General features: G+C 44.8%; 1 protein-coding gene across 4 annotated transcripts in view; it reads right to left on the minus strand.

The window, feature by feature from the left end:
* Nucleotides 1-17835, minus strand: part of RREB1 (ras responsive element binding protein 1) — a 150903-nt gene that overhangs the window by 24348 nt on the left and 108720 nt on the right. For all 4 annotated transcript variants that reach the window (XM_017526759.2, XM_017526757.2, XM_017526758.2 and 1 more), the window contains 3 exons: nucleotides 17420-17564; nucleotides 16661-16797; nucleotides 1508-1697 (listed from right to left, as the gene is read on the minus strand). In XM_017526759.2, coding sequence (XP_017382248.1) covers nucleotides 1508-1697; nucleotides 16661-16797; nucleotides 17420-17564 — 472 coding nt within the window. The remainder of the gene's footprint in view (nucleotides 1-1507; nucleotides 1698-16660; nucleotides 16798-17419; nucleotides 17565-17835) is intronic.

A 17835-nucleotide genomic window follows, 5' to 3' on the forward strand; every position in this document is an offset into this window, starting at 1 on the left:
AAAAAAAAAAAAAAAAAAAAGTTGACCTCCTACTTGCTAACACTTTGGATTCAATAAGGCAATCCAGAAAGCATCTTAACAATCATGTTTGTATGATAAATTGTATCTCGCAAGAGATTCTGAAGTATAGTTAAGTAACAATACCACAAGAGTAGAATTAATTCTTTTTAAAAATGAGTGCCTTGCAAAACTGATGGTCAGATAGAATGGAGAATCAGCTACCCTGCCTCTATGATTGTAGGAGGGAGAAGCTGCCTAGGAGGGCTTTGAGGAATGTCACCTGGGGGGTTAAACATGGGTGTACACATGTGGGTGTGGGCACATGGAACAATCCATTGAGTTTGTAGTTTGTACACCTGAAGAACACCATTGTTGATACCTTTTATCTCAATTTTTTTTAATGGGAAAAAAATAATTTCAAAGTATTTTATTTTTGAGACTGAGTCTTGCTCTGTCACCCAGGCATGATCTTGGTTCCCTGCAACCTCCATCTACTGGGTTCAAGAGATTGTCATGCCTCAGTCTCCCCAGTAGCTGAGACTGCAGGCTTGTGCCACCACACTCAGCTAATTTTTTGTATTTTTAGTAGAGATGGTGTTTCACCATGTTGGCCAGGCTGGTCCTGAATTCCTGGCCTCAAGTGATCCACCCACCTTGGCCTCCCAAAGTGCTGGGATTACAGGCATGAGCCATCACGCCCAGCCAATTTCAAAGTAGTTTTAGCAGGTGTTTTATTAGCAGGGAATATATATGGCTCTTTTCTTATTCAGGTCAATAATGTCCCCAAATTGTTTTTAATAGAAACCACAATGCTAAAAATATCTAGCTATAATGCAGATAGTAAAGAAAGATTTTAAAAAATTCCAATTATGATAGGGTTGGGTGTTTCACAATTCTTATTTTAGTTAAAATTTTATTTTATTTTTGAGGCAATTTTTCACTCTGCTGCCCAGGCTGGAGTGCAGTGGCACATTCATGGCTCAATACAGTCTCAACCTCTTGGGTTCAAGTGATCCTCCCACCTCAGTCTCCCAAGTAGCTGGGACCACTAGGTGTGCACCACCATGCCTGGCTAATCTTTAAATTTTTTGTTGAGACAAAGTCTTGCTATACTTTCCAGACAGGTCTCAAACTCCCGATGTCAAATGATCCTCCTGCCTTGGCCTCAAAAGTGCTGGGATTACAGGTGTGAGCCGCTGGCCCTGGCCTACAATTGACAACTTTTAAATCTCAAAGACCCAAGAACGGGCAAAAGGGATAGAAGAGCTAGACTGACACACAAGTTTATAGGTTGATCAACCCCAAACAAGACTATGCACCCTTCTTAACCCAACAACCCAAGAGAGACTAAAAGGATCAATGATAATTTTAAGGAAAAACATGTTACAAAAAAAGACAAAGCCCAACTGACATTTTAAGGAAAGAAACCTCAAGGAGAGGAAGTTTAGACTAACTGCATGGACCATGGAAGCAGCTACCGGTTGCTTCCATGTGCTGATCAGAATACCTGAGAAATTCGAGGAAACTTCCTACAGGAGAAATCAGTAAATCCTAAGTCGTGGAAGCCAGCGGGAATTGAAGGGTTGTTCTGTATGAAAGGTCTGCCCATTGCATCCCTGGGAAGTTGTTTGTGGACAAGCGCATTGTGACGCAGCAACCCTCGATGTGTTCGAAAGGTAATGCAGCAAATGTCACATCTAGGAGAGCAAAGGGAGAACATATGGAGTCAGTTTAGTCGAGGTTCCACTCATCCATTAGCCTTAGGTTTTTGTTGCTTCATTTCAACTGAGTAAAATAAGATGTACATATGATCTGAACATCCACAGTCTGAGACAACAAGAAGATACCTGGGAACCTGAGGCCACCATGGCAGACCTGCTCACTCTCACCTGGATCATGCATTAGTGGGATCACGTCAGAGGTTTCTCTTTCCCTCAATTTACTGGATTCTAATTATTGTAAATGTTTAAAAGTCAAAAGAGCATACATTTAAGTAGCATCTAGGGCAATCAATCAGCATCCCTCACATGTGATAGGGATATAAATGATTATTACAATCTAATTAGTAGTGACAGTGATTGTTAATTAAGTTGTAGTATCATTATCATCATTATCTAAATGATAGCCACAGTTGTCATGTACTGAGCCCAGATACCCTGACAGCACAGCACGTATGACAACCCCAGCAAACAGGTGCATATCACAACCCTCTTCTTTCAGATAAAAACACTGGTGATCAAAAATACGAAGCAATGTGCCTCAGGCCACATAGCCAGTAAGAAGTACACAAGAAATGTCAGCCTGAGTTCCTGCTCCCACCCATGCCTATCACAAGGCTATCTCCCCTTCCTTGAAAGACTCCCAGAGATGCTGCCCACTTCAAAATCATGACCCTTCACTTCAGAGATCATCTTTGACATTCGAAATGTTCTGGGCTATACAACTGCATAGCAAACACCACTTTATAATATTGTCTCTGCTTTTCATACCAGTATTGTCTTCTAGGTCTTCACTGAGAACCATATTAAAAACTTAACATCGCCGGGCACGGTGGCTCACGCCTGTAATCCCAGCACTTTGGGAGGCTGAGGTGGGTGGATCACCTGAGGTGGGGGGATCACCTGAGGTCAGGAGTTCGAGACCAGCCTGACCAATATGGTGAAACCCCATCTTTAAAAAACAAAACCAACCAACAAAAAAAACTTACATCATGCTGGGCCAGATGGCTCATGCCTGTAATCCCAGCATTTTGAGAGGCCGAGGTGGGCGGATCACTTGAAGTCAGGAGTTCAAGACCAGCCTGACCAACACAGTGAAACCCCATCTCTACTAAAAATACAAAAATTAGCTGGGTGTGGTGACGAGTGCCTATAATCCCAGCTACTCTGGAGGCTGAGGCAGGGGGATTGCGTGAACCTGGGAGGCAGAGGTTGCAGTGAGCAGAGATTGCGCCACTGCACTTGAGCCTCGGCGACAGAGAGACTCCTTTTCAAAAAAAAAAAAAACCAATAAAACAAGACAAAAACAACACTTTACATCAGTGTGCAGATGGGTGGATAAAAACAAAATACCATCATTATGGTATTATCAACATCCCCTAGACTTGCATGGAATGTAGTAGCCACCAAAGCCACATGTGGCTATTGAAATTTAAATTACTTAAAGTTTACTCAGTCACATTAGCCTTCTTAGCATTCTTTTAAGGGCTCAACGGCATCGGGAAGCACAGACACAGTACGTTTGCACAACCACAGGATATTCTGTTGGACAATGCTGTATGCCAAGCATCACTCCATGCATTTACGTATGCAAGTGCATCTGACCCTCACCACCTCTAAAGTAGTTCCTTTTATCACTGTTTTAGCCAGGCAAAGCCACTTGCTTATGTCCACACTGAATGCACCTCAGTGAAAATGTTTTTGAGTTGAAAGTCTTCTCCAGAAATAGAGGTAACAAAGTCAGTCACAAAGCAGCTGAGCTTACTCGGGAAGCTCCGAAAAGAAAAAGCGCCAGGTATATGCCATCCTGCTTGCCTTATTGCACTGTAGTGGGCACAGCAGCCTGGTCCTGCTCTGCATGCTCCTCCCCTGTTCACGCAGGGGCCTCTCCTGAGCACTCTCCTGTCACTGCTCAGCTACCTTTGGAACCCCAACCTCGGGTTCCCAAGAGCCACTCAAAACATAGCGCTCCTTTTGAGGGAATTCTGCTGAGCTCAGCACTGTGGTCAAGGCCCAGGGAAGGGATGGGTCAGGATAATGAAGAACACCTTTAGGGACTGGAAGTCCCCACGCTGTAGGCCCGGACGTCAAAGTACCCAGCAGTCTAAATCACAGGCCATGAGACAGATCCTGTAGGACGTAGAATGGACGCAGACCCTCTGGGTGAGGTTCTTTCTGGCTGAGACACGTTCAAGCTCTCAGCTGTGCACACAGTGAGGACAGTGACCCTTGGAGGCCACAAGAGCCTCTGTCCTGTCCTGCTGTTCTGGAGATGGAGCTCCTTCCTTCTCCCACCCTCACTTCATTCCCCCCATGCTCAAGTTCAACTGCGCGCTCCCCATGATCACCAACCCGACACCTCACCACCAGTTGGCAGAAAGATCTATATTGGACTGAAAGGATAAGAGAAATGTCTGAATTGGGGAAATATAACTCTGTTTTTTGAGACGAAATTCCGTGCTTGCTGCTCAGGCTAGAGTACAATGGCACAATCTTGGCTCACCGCAACCTCCCCCTCCCGGGTTCCAGCGATTCTCCTGCCTCAGCCTCCCAAGTAGATGGGATTACAGGCATGCACAACCACGCCTGGCTAATTTTGTATTTTTGGTAGAGAGGGGATTTTTCCATGTTTGTCAGGCTGGTCTCGAACTCCTGACCTCAGGTGATCCATCTGCCTTGGCCTCCCAAAGTGCTGGGATTAAGGCGTGAGCCTTTGAGACATTTGATATATTGACAAATGACTGTGAGTTTTTTAGTCATAATATTATTTTGGCTATGCTTTTTTAAAAGATCCTTTAAAAAAAAGTAATAAAATATTTATAAATAAAATGTAGGGTATCTATTCGTTTTGAAATTACCTGGGTTGGGGAAGAGATGAAAAAACATTGGCTGTGAGTTGATAACCCCTAAAACTAGATAAGGATGCAACAAACTTAAGCAAAATCCTAGATTTTTACAATTATGGCACTCAACTGTGCACAGGTGTCTTCCCTACCCTAAATTTGACAGCAACTGAAAAAAATACTGTCTAATCTGCACGATAAACAAGGCTTTCCAATTTAAGTTTCCACAGAGACTATTCATTTTTTAAAACAACATTCCATGGACTTATACAAAATTTAATTAAATTATAATAAATGATTAGAAGTATTATCGACATAAACAGGTTGGGAAGAGACTTCTGGTAGCATGCAAGTCAACTGCAAAAGGCAGGCAGGTAGGCCTGAGAGGTGACTGCAAACTTTTTGAAATGTGCACCGCTTCTATAAAAAAGTTTTGTGTATGTGGTCCATATGTGTTTGTTGTTTAGCTGAGAATGTGTATGTGTGTACATATTTAGTATGTATATGTATTTATGATATAAATGTAAAATTTCCATTTTTTAATGTACCTGGCACATGACATATATTTGCATATGTCATGTGCCAGGTACATTAAAAATTAGAAATTTTAAAGGTTGAGATAAAAAAATATGCTTTTTTTCTTGTATCCTGGAGATTTTTCCTGAATATTCTTCACTTTGGCATGATCATAGCTCATTACAGCCTCAAACTCCTGGGCTCAAGTGATCCTCCCACCTCAGCCTCCTTCAAAGCTAGGACTATAGGCATATGCCACTATGCCTGGCTGATTTTTAAAATTTTTGTAGAGACATGGTGTCACCATGTTGCCCTGGCTGGTCTTGAACTCCTAGGTTCAAGCAATGCTTCCAAACTGGCCTCCCAAAGTGTTGGGATTACAGGTATGAGCCACTGTGCTTGGCTATTCTCCACTGTTGAGACTTTTGTACTACTGCATAACCTATTGGCTATGAATATTTAGTGTGACTGGCATTAATAAGTAGATTTTATAAAGGGAATGGAGAATGAATGCCTCTTTATTTATTTATTTATTTATTTATTTATTTATTTATTTATTTTTTGAGACAGAGTTTCACTCTTGTTACCCAGGCTGGAGTGCAATGGTGCGATCTCGGCTCACCGCAACCTCCGCCTCCTAGGTTCAGGCAATTCTTCTGCCTCAGCCTCCTGAGTAGCTGGGATTACAGGCATGCGCCACCATGCCCAGCTAATTTTTTGTATTTTTAGTAGAGACGGGGTTTCACCATGTTGACCAGGATGGTCTCGATCTCTTGACCTCGTGATCCACCCGCCTCGGCCTCCCAAAGTGCTGGGATTACAGGCTTGAGCCACCGCGCCCGGCCATGAATGCCTCTTAATATGGCAATTAGATTTAGAATTTACGGTACCTCTCTGGTTGTAGTGATTTTCTTCTCTTTTTTGAGGCAGGCTTGCTATTTTGCCCAGACAGGCATTGAACTCTTGTACTCTAGCAATCCTCCTGTCTCAGCCTCCCTAGTAACTAGGGCTACAGGTGTGCACCCATTTACCTGGCTAGAAATTTTAATAACATTGAGGTTTTTTTTTTTTTTTTTTTTTTTTTTTTTTTTTTTTTTTTTTTTCTTTTTTTTTTTTTTTTTTTTTTCCCCCTCTCTTATGCCCGTGTCTATCTTCTCCTTCATTCTCTCACTCATCCTCAAATCCCTCCTGTTTCTGGACAGTTTCATACGTAGCAGGTGATGAAGACACAACAATGAAGATGTGACAGAATTATCCAGTATTGACCACAAACTCTGTGTCCCTGGGAAGGCAGCTGTGAAGCAGTGGGTGTGGGCTCAGGGACCAGAGACACCAGGTAGGGACTGGGAAATTCAGCTTGTGTGACCTTGGACAACTTATTTCCATCTGCACTTCAGTTGCCAGCTATGAAAAATTTCCCAAACATGCCAAGAGATAAGAATCCCCACATGACCTTGTTAAAAAAAGCAGACTCCTAGATCACCCCAGACCTACTGAAATCAGAATAACTAGAGGACAGGCCTAAGAATCTGTATATCAACGAGCACACCAGCTGACTCTTAGACAAGTTTGGAGAACATATTGAGAGTCAGGTGTGAGAATCTAGAACCATCTTAAGCTCAAGCCTGTTAGAACATTAGCATTCCCAGAGAAAAGTAATCACCAATACTTTACTTATCTTTGTTACTTCTCTCCTGTTCCTTTCCTTCTCCATACCTCAGTTTCCCTTCTCATCTAAAACAGGGAGATCTTTTGCAGTTACTGTGAATAACAGATAACAAAGTGCTTTGAAAACTGCAAAGTACTTTTCCAAATTTAATCATTATGTTATTGTGCTAGGGGAAAAAAGAAACCAGGAAAAGCCCATTTCCTGGCACGTTTTAGCCAATATGGAAAGTCAGGAAAAACTGAGTTTTAATTTCAAAGGAATGTGTTCTCTTTTCTTACTCTCAAGAACTTCACAATCGTCCTTACTACTTCTGTTAATTGCAAGATTCATGGGAAGAAAAGTGTCCTTTCTGGCCAGTCTTCTCCCACCCCACCTGCTCCCTTCACCCACCTCCTGAAAAGAAATGCATGCTCTTCCAGCCTGTACATGCACTCAACCTCTTAACAGAGTCTAAGAAAGGTCTAGATCCACACTTCACACCCTTTTCATGGGATTTCAACTAAGGCACTCCTATAAGTGAAAATATACAAAACATGAAAGTGGCAGAGAAAAAAATGCTTTGAAACCAGAAGCATGTGGTGCAGTTGGTTAAAAGGAAGAAACACCCACAGAAAAACACTTGCCTCCCTGCCTCACACTCAGCACCATTTGAGAGACCTTAAATAAAACCAGTGTGGAAAATCACCACCCAGAAACACTTGGATCAGCCCTATCAGGCAGCCTTCCCAAGCAAGGCCCCAAGGAGAAAGCTTTGCAACCTTGTTTCTAAGCAGCTCTTCAAGGACAGTGGAGGTCACTGTAAATCTGTGGACCCAGCTGCTGGATGCAAAGCTGGCTGCAGGCACCAGGGTTTTGCAAACCTCCACTGGGCTTGTCAATCTTCATTAAGACCACAGCCACCGGCCAGGTGGTCCCTATGACTCTCTCCTCACCCCTGGTCTGTGGCGTGTCTCCACTCTGCCAGGGGCTCATAAAAAGCACGATTGCAAAATATTAATATTTAGATGGGGCAGAACTGCACTTAGAGCCACAGGAGTGGGGAGGGCTGTAGGACAATTTCATTTTGCAAGAGATCTTGACAACATGCCAGAGAGAAATTTTACAAATCTGATTGGCTGCCTTTTGATTTTCGTTGGAAACAAGGTAACTTTTCCAAATGGAAACTAACTTTGCTGTCAGAAAGGTAAATGTATTTGGGGGAAGTGTATCTCTTTGTAAGGTGTAAAGCCCTTAACAGAACTCCACTGACCCTTTCAAAAACAAAACTTCCTTTTTCTTTTAAAATCACACTCATAAATAGATTACTTTCAGGAAGAAAAAAAAATCATCAGTGGAAAACCCTCCAAATGAAAGATTAAGGTGAGATTACACATGGAATGCAAGATGGACATTCACCCTGACCTCAACTTACTGCTCAGCATATGTGAACTCCAAATCACCGTGCTCACAGAAGTGTTTCTGTACCAAGACAGTGCACAAGAGCCTGCTTCACCCAGAAAACACCTGCATTCTAGCACATGTTAGCCAATGTTTCTGTAAGAGGATAAGAAATTTTAATTTAGAATGCTGGAGTGGACTGGACCGTTCCCCAACCCATGTATGACATTCCAGTACCTGAACTGCGGGTCCTGCCTCCTGTGGGGCTGCTCCACTGTGGAGGTTCCTATTATGGGGTGGAGGGGCTCCAGCAGTTTTTAGGGTAGATGATAGGAGTGGGCTGTGGTGTTGGGGTAGGTGGAGTTAGGGCTCCCTGAAACAGCAGAGGTGAAGCAGCTGCCTGCACTTATCTCCTCTATCCCTTCCTCCCTCCCTTAGTAGCAACTGTAACGTCCCTGGTGGCACTGGGTAAGGTGAAGCAGAGAGGAGGGCCTGGGGGTCCCAGGGGAAGGAAATGCCTCCCAGCTCACAAGGTGAGCAGTTTCTACACGGCCACTGGTATGTAACAGCACAGATGGTAGAAAGGGGGCTGCCAACACTAGGGGCCAGGAACCACGATCACAGAGTCTTTGATACGTGCTTAGAGAAGTGCCTGTGGTTGTCAGTGGCTAGACAGGCACTATCACAGCCCTTCCTGTCCCTTCTCCAAAAATCAGACAAGCAAAATCCCAGAGCACACTGGCTCTGACCCTTGTCAGGCTGGAAAGGATACAGTGCTAACATGGTCAGAGAAGTCTGACTCCCACAAGAGCCAGCGAACTCCATGCTGTCCTAAAGTCACAGAGACCCAACCCGCCAGCCACTACCCGACCACGTGCCTGAGTCACCAAAGGCAGGAGGTACACAGGGCAAGGGTTGGGACGAACCAGCGCCAACAGGTCAAGAAAATACACTAGTTGCTAGCTGGGGTTTTGTCCCTGCAATCCTCAAGGGACTTTAATGCAACAAATAATGTTCTTATTCATACTCAGATTCACTAAGTCTTAAGATAAAATTAAGTTAAAATTTTATTTTATTTACTTAATTTATTTTTGAGACAGCATCTCTCTTGGTCACTCAGGCTGGAGTATGGTGGCACAATCTCAGTTCACTGCAACCTCTACCTCCCGGATTCAAGCGATTCTCATGCCTCTGTATTTGGTAGAGATGAGGTTTCGCCATGTTGGCCAGACTCATCTCCAAATCCTGGCCTCAAGCAATCCACTTGCCTCAGCCTCCCAGAGTACTGGGATTATAGGCATGAGCCACTGTGAGGCTCTAAAATTTTAGAAAGTCATCAAATTGACTGCCGACTGTGCTACAGATCCTGCCAACTTAGGCAGGGCACAGATATCTGTTCTTCTGACAGCAAATGTCCTTGGAAGAAGACAGGACATCGTTTATTTTATTTTACTTTAAGAAAGTTGCACAATTCTGAGCTGGGGTGGAAATGCGGTGTGATAAATATGTTGTTATGGTATGGACATTCTCTGGAGGGAGTAATGGTAAAGAGTTCAGTCCAAAATAGATCCAGCAGTTTTGATTGCTCACAGTAGAGTTAAGGTACTTATCAGAAATAACTATCATCATTAAAATCATCAGCCCTGAAAAGGGAATCCAGAATCTGTAGCCACTAACTGAGCATAGTACCTAAAATGGGCAGGGAGCATGCCCAAAGGAAATTTATCAGCAATGGAAAACAAGGACACCAAAAGTCTTTTTTTTTTTCTTTCTTTCTTTTTAACTTCTTAACCTTGTGGGTAAACAGTTTTGGGATTAGCTCCCTCAGGGCTCACTAACAGTGATTGATATTTTATTCATCTGGTGACCTTAACTCTCCAGAACAAGATGAAAATCCTGAAGTCAACAAACAAGCTTAACAGAGAAGCCCAGAGATGAAACACCATTCAGGTGCTTCCTTGGGCTCTCTTCTTCTGTGTCACATAAGTCCATCAGCTCTACCATTGTGATAGGTGAGGGACAGATGACCTCCCCACAATCAGCAAAAAGGGTGAATTAAAAAACAAAACAAACAACAACAACAAAAAAACTATGCTAAGCATATATTTGAAAGACTGCACTGGCAAATTTCAAGCATCAGGAAACTCATTTCTTTAGAATCCTAGGGTTCCTCAACAATATAAGGAAAGTGATGTGTGGTTCTGTTACATAAAGGTGTCGAATCCCTTCACGTTTCTAAATGTCTGCTTTTCACAAAGTTGGATTAAGAAACATGGGAAGCAGGACTCAAACCAAATTTAAAGTCACTCTGTTTCCTAATCTTTACAAAAGCAAAACTAGATAAAAACAGCTCTTTGTAAGAGTAAAGAACAAATTGCTTTTATGTTCTCTGCCAAGTAAATTGTACCTAGAATTTGATTCCTTTTCAATTTCATTGGAATGGGATTGCCATAGAGTAACACAACATCTCTAACTATAAATGTTGGAAGGTTTAAAATATTTAAAAAGACACGCATTCTAAATAATAGTATCAGAAGAAAAAGTTCATTAAGTATTTGTTACACACTGAGGATTGTGGATTATCTCCCTTCATCCTCAGGACAGTCTTCAAATCTGTTTTCTAGATAGGGAAACTGAGTCACCATTTGCATGAAGTCACAGAGCTGCCAGGTGGCAGGCTGGGACGGAGCCCGCTGGCTTCATTCCACTCTGCCGAGCTGTGTGTTCAGAGGACAGCTATTTGCAGATGCCCTGGCTCCTTATGTGACCCACACATCCTTAATGCCCCGAAGCTGGCTCAGCTGGGAGCATTTCCTAATGCTGACACTCCCTGCTCCCTGCAACCCTGATCAGCAGAACCTATGAAATACCTGCCGAGAAGCTGCCACTCAGCTTGGCCATTTCCTTCAGATACTGAATTCCTTCCTCATTATCGTGTTTTAATGGAGACACTGGCATTCCTTCTCAACAGGGATTTCATGCTTCGTTTTTCCTGTTCTGTCTCCAGAGGCCAGAAGGAGTAAGTGCAAACAATCTCCCCTCTGGAGTCCCACCCAACTCACACATTCCTCTCCCCTCAGCCCACCCTCCCCTGCCCATCTCGGGGCAGAGAACTGACATCCAACAGCTGCACTAATCTCTCCCAGTTGCTGCAAGCAACAGTGACGACTCTGTGACAGGGCTTTGGCCAGGCAACCGCCCCTTGCCATGTCCCAGGAACCCATCCTGGCTGCACACGGCAACCCAATGCCCTGCTCCAACTGTTCAAACCAGCGTAGCGTGAAGCACTGGGCAGAGTCTGAGGGACTTCAGGAAGGGTGTATGGTGGGCACTGAAGCAGGATGGGCCACTCCTTGCTCTGGCCCTTGGGTAGGGGGCGGGGTAGTCCTGACCAAGGCTCCTGTACCTATCAGGTGGAGGGTGGGGGCAGTCTTCCCCTCCTGGTGGGACCTCTGTTCACAGCCCCCAGAAGCGTTTAAAATCTGTTTCTGCCTGCCCAAGCCTCAGACTCATAGACTCCTGAATACAAGATGCTGACAAATATTTTATCTTTTCCCTGTTTTTAGGATGACATTTGACAAGGGTGGGATCAATGCCGGGTAGGTGAGGAGTCTTGGGGTCTCTGCAGGTGATGGGCGTGCAGTGAAGGGAGGTGAACATTCCTTGAAACAGTCAAGAATGCAGAAAAAAGAAGGCATTTCCCTCTGGTGGCCCCACTACTAAGATGCAGACAGGGAGTGTTCTCAGCTGTCCTCCCTACTCATGGAGCCGAGGGGCCTGCCACAGCCCCCTTGGGCTCCCTATGTACTAATTCCCAACATAGATTTCAGGGCATCACCTTGAACTCAGAGATGACCAGGATCAATAAAGTACCAGACGCAGGAGGGCCCTGACCCAGAGGAAATTAAGTGAAGCACCTCAGCCTCTGATGTAAAATCCCAAGGAGAAGCTTTGCATCCACCAGATCCCTCTGCCTGGAATTTGAGGGAAACGTGCCCTCCTGGGCCCTGAAGTTTGTTTTATAACTAACCACCCATTTGCTTGTTTTGTGCCTAGCCCATACCCTGTCTCAAACGTCATTGTTTCCTTCAAGCCTGGTCAAGTGCCTGGCACACAGTACGAACTCAATCATTTGCTGGATACATTTTAACTGAAATGATGTTAACATTACTTATTACCAGATCTCCTTTCATCAGGGGGCCATCTAAGATTACACAATAACTTCGGCCAAGTTTCACCCTCAGCAGTGCTGTGCCAACAGGGTGAGCATCCAGCCACTGCCCTCGGGCCTTCACACAGAAGACACGACTCCACATCAAAGCTGCCGCCCTCCCTGCCATAGGTGGCTCATCTGAAACCTCTCCGTGGGCTGTTAAGCACCTGAAATGTGGCTGGCACAGCCAAGATGGGCCGGGGTCGTGCCACACACACCAGATTTCAGAGTCAGTACATGAAAGCAAGAATGTGAACCACATCACTCACAATTTTTCTATTAATGATGTGTTGACATTATATTTTGATAACACTGGTATACTCAATAAAGCATTATAATTCATTTTGTCTCTGTTTTTACTTTTTAAAAACATGGCTACTAAGGCCAGACAGGGTGGCTCACGCCTATAATCCCAGCACTTTGGGAGGCTAAGGTGGATGGATAGCTTGAGCCCAGAGTTTAATACCAGCTTGGGAAACACAGGGAGACCCTGTCTCTACAAAAAAATAGAAAAAAAATTAGCTGCACATGGTGGCACACGCCTGTGGTCCCCGCTACTTAGGAGGCTAAGGTAGGAGGATTGCTTAAGCATGGGAAGTCAAGGTGCAGTGAGTCATGATCATGCCAGTGGACTACAGCCTGAGTGACAGAGCAAGATCTTGTCCCAAAATAAAATAAAATGAAATGAAATGAAATAAAATAAAATGTGGCTACTAGAAAATTTCAAAGACACGCATGGCTCGGATTCTCCTGCTGGCCAGGGCTGACCTGGATGTTCCTCCCAGCTGACTTCATTCACAGCAGGGTATGGCCAGTTGCTCTGTTCTATTCTGATGGACATTCAATGCCCAGCAACATCCTCACACAAAGGATGTCCTCTGTGTAGCCACCTGCTCTCTGAACACTCCGTCCCTCACACTCTGTCCCTCACCTCCGATTCCAAATGCCAGCTCTCCATAGCCTGACGCCACTCCCTCCTCTGCCTTCTCTCCCTCATTGGGGAGCTGTGGGGGAAGGGGGGGGGTGACTGACCATTGATCATGTCAGGGTGAAGCTAACACCCAACCATAAGAGCTGGCATCTCTACAGGCAGCTTTGTGTCTTCCTTTCATTCTACGACAACACTTTATTCATTTGAAACACAGTGGAATGGAGGGAAATGGAGTCGAGATTTACATGAGTTTGGATTTCCAACACTTTTTATTAAGGAACAATGGCACCTTGCCAACATTGGTGGGAGGGGAAGGGGGACAAGTGCAAGAGAGAGAGAAGGCAACAGCTGTTTTTAGTTACGAACCTTCAGTCTAAGCGGGCAGCAGCCCACTGTGGTTCTTTCTGCTGCCTCTGGGGTTTGAAATGGAGCTGGTGTCTATTTTAGTTCTGGGTTAACAAGCTGTCTCTCCCACCAGCTACTGTCCCAGTTCACTGCCAGGCTAGGCCCTGCTGGCGTAGGCTGCCCCAGGCCTCCTCTGATAGCAGGCTATTACGGGGATCGGCAGAGCAGAGAGAAGCAAAGAGACATTAACCATGTTCCGTAATCAACTCTTTTTGGTTTCCAGATGCCAGCCCCACCCCACCTAGCAACAGTTATAGATAGAGCCACAGAGTAGGGGCGGCCTGTGTGCCCCCACAAAGGATGCCTGGCAACCTCTTCTTACAGGCCACCCTTCAGCTGCAGCTGTGGGGCCAGTAAAATGATAGGCCGTTCAGAGAGGCCAAGTCCCTGCCAGGCTATAAAACTGCCTCAGCCAACCCCTCACCAAACACAGGGCATTACTAATCAACAGGTGAGGAAAATCCTCTAGGTGTGCTAGCTGGAAAAGCAGGACTGAAGGTTCAACTTCACAGCCTGTCTATACCACCAGCCCTACCATCACCGTGGATTAATCACTCACCAAATCCTGCCCATCCAAACCATGAAAAAAATGACGAGCATCTGATGCAATGCCTATCTCCAACCTCTCTGCAGAGGAAGCCTGGTCTCTCCCTGGAGCAGGTCCTTTTCAGAGGGCTACTCCAAGAGAACCCCGTCCCTCACCCAGGTCAGCGTTTCAGAAGGGGACACCTGATCTGCCTCTATCACTGACACACACCATGCTATGCAGGCTTGGACTGCTCAGAAATCTCTTGTGGGAGTCACGTTATTTTTCCTATAGAATAAAATTATCTAGAAGGGGGTAAATGATCGTTCCTAAGGTGATATCTGATAACAGAATAAAATATGAAGTGAGATAAAGTATACAGAGGGGATCAGAGACAGCTTGTATTCACCGTAGCACTGGCTCTGAAGGCTGCTGGGCAGGAACATGAGGAGGAGCTGGGGTCCACTGTGCTGTTTCTGCCTCTGCTCATGATTCTCTTTGGGAGGCTCAGTTGGTAATGTCATCTCTGCTCACTCAGGTCATTGATCTAGAGAACTATTTCAGTATTCACCACCCACCGCAAGCCCACATCCTAGGGATGTGTGGACATTCCTGAACCTGTGAAGTTTCCCAAATCTCTCAGAACTAGAGGGCCTGCACAGGGAGGAACCAGATACCTTTTCCTGGTAGACAGAAAAAACAACTGTTAAGAGACAGGCTTTGGGCCTGGGCATAGTGGTTCATGCCTATAATCCTAGCACTTTAGGAGGCCAAGGTGGGGCAGATCGCCAGAGGTCAGGAGTTCAAGACAAGCCTGGCCAACATGGTGAAACCCCATCTCCACTAAAAATTCAAAAAAAATTAGCCAGGCATAGTGGCACAAGCCTGTAATCCCAGCTATGCAGGAGGCTGAGGCAAGAGAGCTGCTTGAACCCAGGAGGCAAAGGTTGCAGTGAGCCGAGATTGCGCCAGTGCACTCCAGCCTGAGCGACAGAGCAAATCTTTTCTTAATTAAAAAAAAAAAAAGGGAGAGAAGGCTTTAGGAACACAAGGATTATCTGGCCCTACTGTCCTTCAATTTGAAGGATGAGAAAACAGGTTCAGATGTAGCTGGCTGAGGTCCCATATGAGCAGAGAAGGAGTAGGGTCTAGGCCTGACAACCAGTCTGGGCCCATCTGAATGATCAGGCAATTTCTTGAGACTGGGGAGTTCCGTAAAGACATTTTATAGCATTTCAATTGTTCAGCAGTTTAAATTCTTCGTGAGTTCCCTTTTCCCTCCCCAACAGAAAAATGTCAGGATAATGTGATTAAGGATAATCATAATTGACCTGACCATTATGATTACCATACAATTTGGCTTTTCTCTATAAGTCTTTAGCTTGCTCAGACCTTCCTATTCTAAGTCACAACTAAACACATGTCCTCAAGAAGGAAATCTGGTCCATATATCAGGGATTCAGGCAAACAGATGCCCAAATTCTTGCATTCCCAAGCTGTCTTCTAAAACCCAAAGCTGCACGTGTGTATGGCCCCTTCTGCGCTTGTGACCCTGCAGCTGTGTATGACTTCCAGGATGGGCTACTTTCAAATCTCTCAACAACAGCAGAGGTTCCTAAGTGGTTCTTTGTTCTTTTCAATGCATAAAATCTCTGGCAGTAACATTTTTAAAAGGGCAATTCTCTAGGAAAAACTTCCAAATCTATCAGTTCATTAAGAACAAAGGACTAGTTGCCTGATGAGTTATCAGAGAAGGTAGAGAAAGAAAAATGAGTCCTCTGAATTCTTCTGGGAAGTCCTGTCACTACCCATGTTTTCTGCCTGGCAAGGCTGAGGATCAGAAACACTGGACCTGGGAAGTCCCTACAATTGAAGCTGGATGGCAGAGCAAATCACCTATTACTTTTTTATTGAAACGTATCAGGCTCCATTTTTGGCCAAGTGTCCTGAACTAAGTAGAAATTTCTCTTAACCCAAAATGGCTTCTCGGGTTTCTGTGCTATCAGGTCCAGCTCAGTTCAAACACTTCTGAGCGCCTATGATGCACCAGTGCTGAGCCGGGGGCATCCAACACGTGCGCTGTCCCTGTTTAGGCCATATATCCACCCATCGCTAAGAGTCATTTGAGTTGCAATATCTTTTGTAAAGAAAATCTATCTGTTGTCCAAGAGCACCTGTGATAGCAGACTCCCCAGTGCTCAGGGGCTCACTGGTGACTATTCAAGGGGTTTAGCTGAGAGAAGGAAAGCACAGTGAACCATATGTACATCCTGTGGCTACAGAGACCCTCTGACAACTCTCAGCCAACTTCTCCCCACACCAATACTTCCTTAACTGCCTCTCTAGTGTTATTGTGCACAAGTTCAATCACTGGAGCCCACGGTGAAGTAACGGAAGTTCAAAACATGTCACATGCCAGGAGAAACAAGAATAAACAAGGTCTAGATCACTCTTTCTTCTACCTTAGTGGGTTATCTGAATGGGTCTCCATGTGGGTCTCCAGTCCATACTTGCAAACGAACTCCTTGAAACACACTGGGCAGTGAAAGACTTCATCAGCCTTCTTCTCCAAGTCACCTGACTGCCCATCTTCTACCATCTGACGGAAAAGGAAAAAAAGTGAAGTCACAAGGGAGGTCTCCCACATGGGATGGCTTCGGAAGAGAGACCAACACTAAATCCACAGATTTACAATAATAACAGGCAAGGGTTTCATTATCCAATTCTGGTTATTAAGGACCTGACCATTCATTCATTCACTCATTCACAAAACAAATACCCCATGAATACCACCTACCATCTATCCAACCATCCATCCATGTATCCATCCATCCATCCACCCAGCCACCCACTCATCTACCGACTTGAGAAGTACTTATGCAGCACCTCTTATCTGCCAGGCACTAGTAATAAAAAAAATAAAGACAAAAGAGTCCTGAATGCTTATGAAGCTTCCATTTTAGCTAGAAAACCATGTAGGAAGCATGGAAACAATCGTAAAAGCTCTTCATTTCATCTCTGGGCTCAGCAGAGGGGCTCCAAAGAGGAAGTGCACACTGGTAGTCTTTTCTTAGACACTTTACAGAAACAGTATGGGAAAACACAGGTTAAGAGCTTAGGATGGATGTCTGCCAAGTCTCCACACTGCGAAAATAAAGATTAGTGGTATTTCTGACAAAAGTCCCATGAGCAGGCATATCTGTGCTGGGAGCCAAGAGGACCTTTTTAGCTGGTGCTGGGTCTTCTCTCTCTGACTCGGCATCATGACTTAGTTTCCTCTTGGAAGAAAGTCGCCTACGCTTCAGAGGGGATGGAGGGGCTGTGGCTGTGGCACTGTTAGGGTCCTTCTCATGGATCTTCATATGTCTGAAAAGAACACACACACACAATGTGATCTAACAAAAAAGTTCATTTATGTTTTTAATATTTTATATTTAGGCATTGGTACTTAAATTTTCTTTGGTTAAGGTATATAAAGTATAATTCATATACTGACTTCTATCATTTTTAAAACTCTATCATGGCCGGGCGCGGTGGCTCATGCCTGTAATCCCAGCACTTTGGGAGGCCGAGGCGGGTGGATCACAAGGTCAAGAGATCGAGACCATCCTGGTCAACATGGTGAAACCCCGTCTCT

The sequence above is a fragment of the Cebus imitator genome, unplaced genomic scaffold (genome assembly GCF_001604975.1).
Source record: "Cebus imitator isolate Cc_AM_T3 unplaced genomic scaffold, Cebus_imitator-1.0 Scaffold43, whole genome shotgun sequence".
Taxonomy (NCBI): Eukaryota; Metazoa; Chordata; class Mammalia; order Primates; family Cebidae; genus Cebus; species Cebus imitator.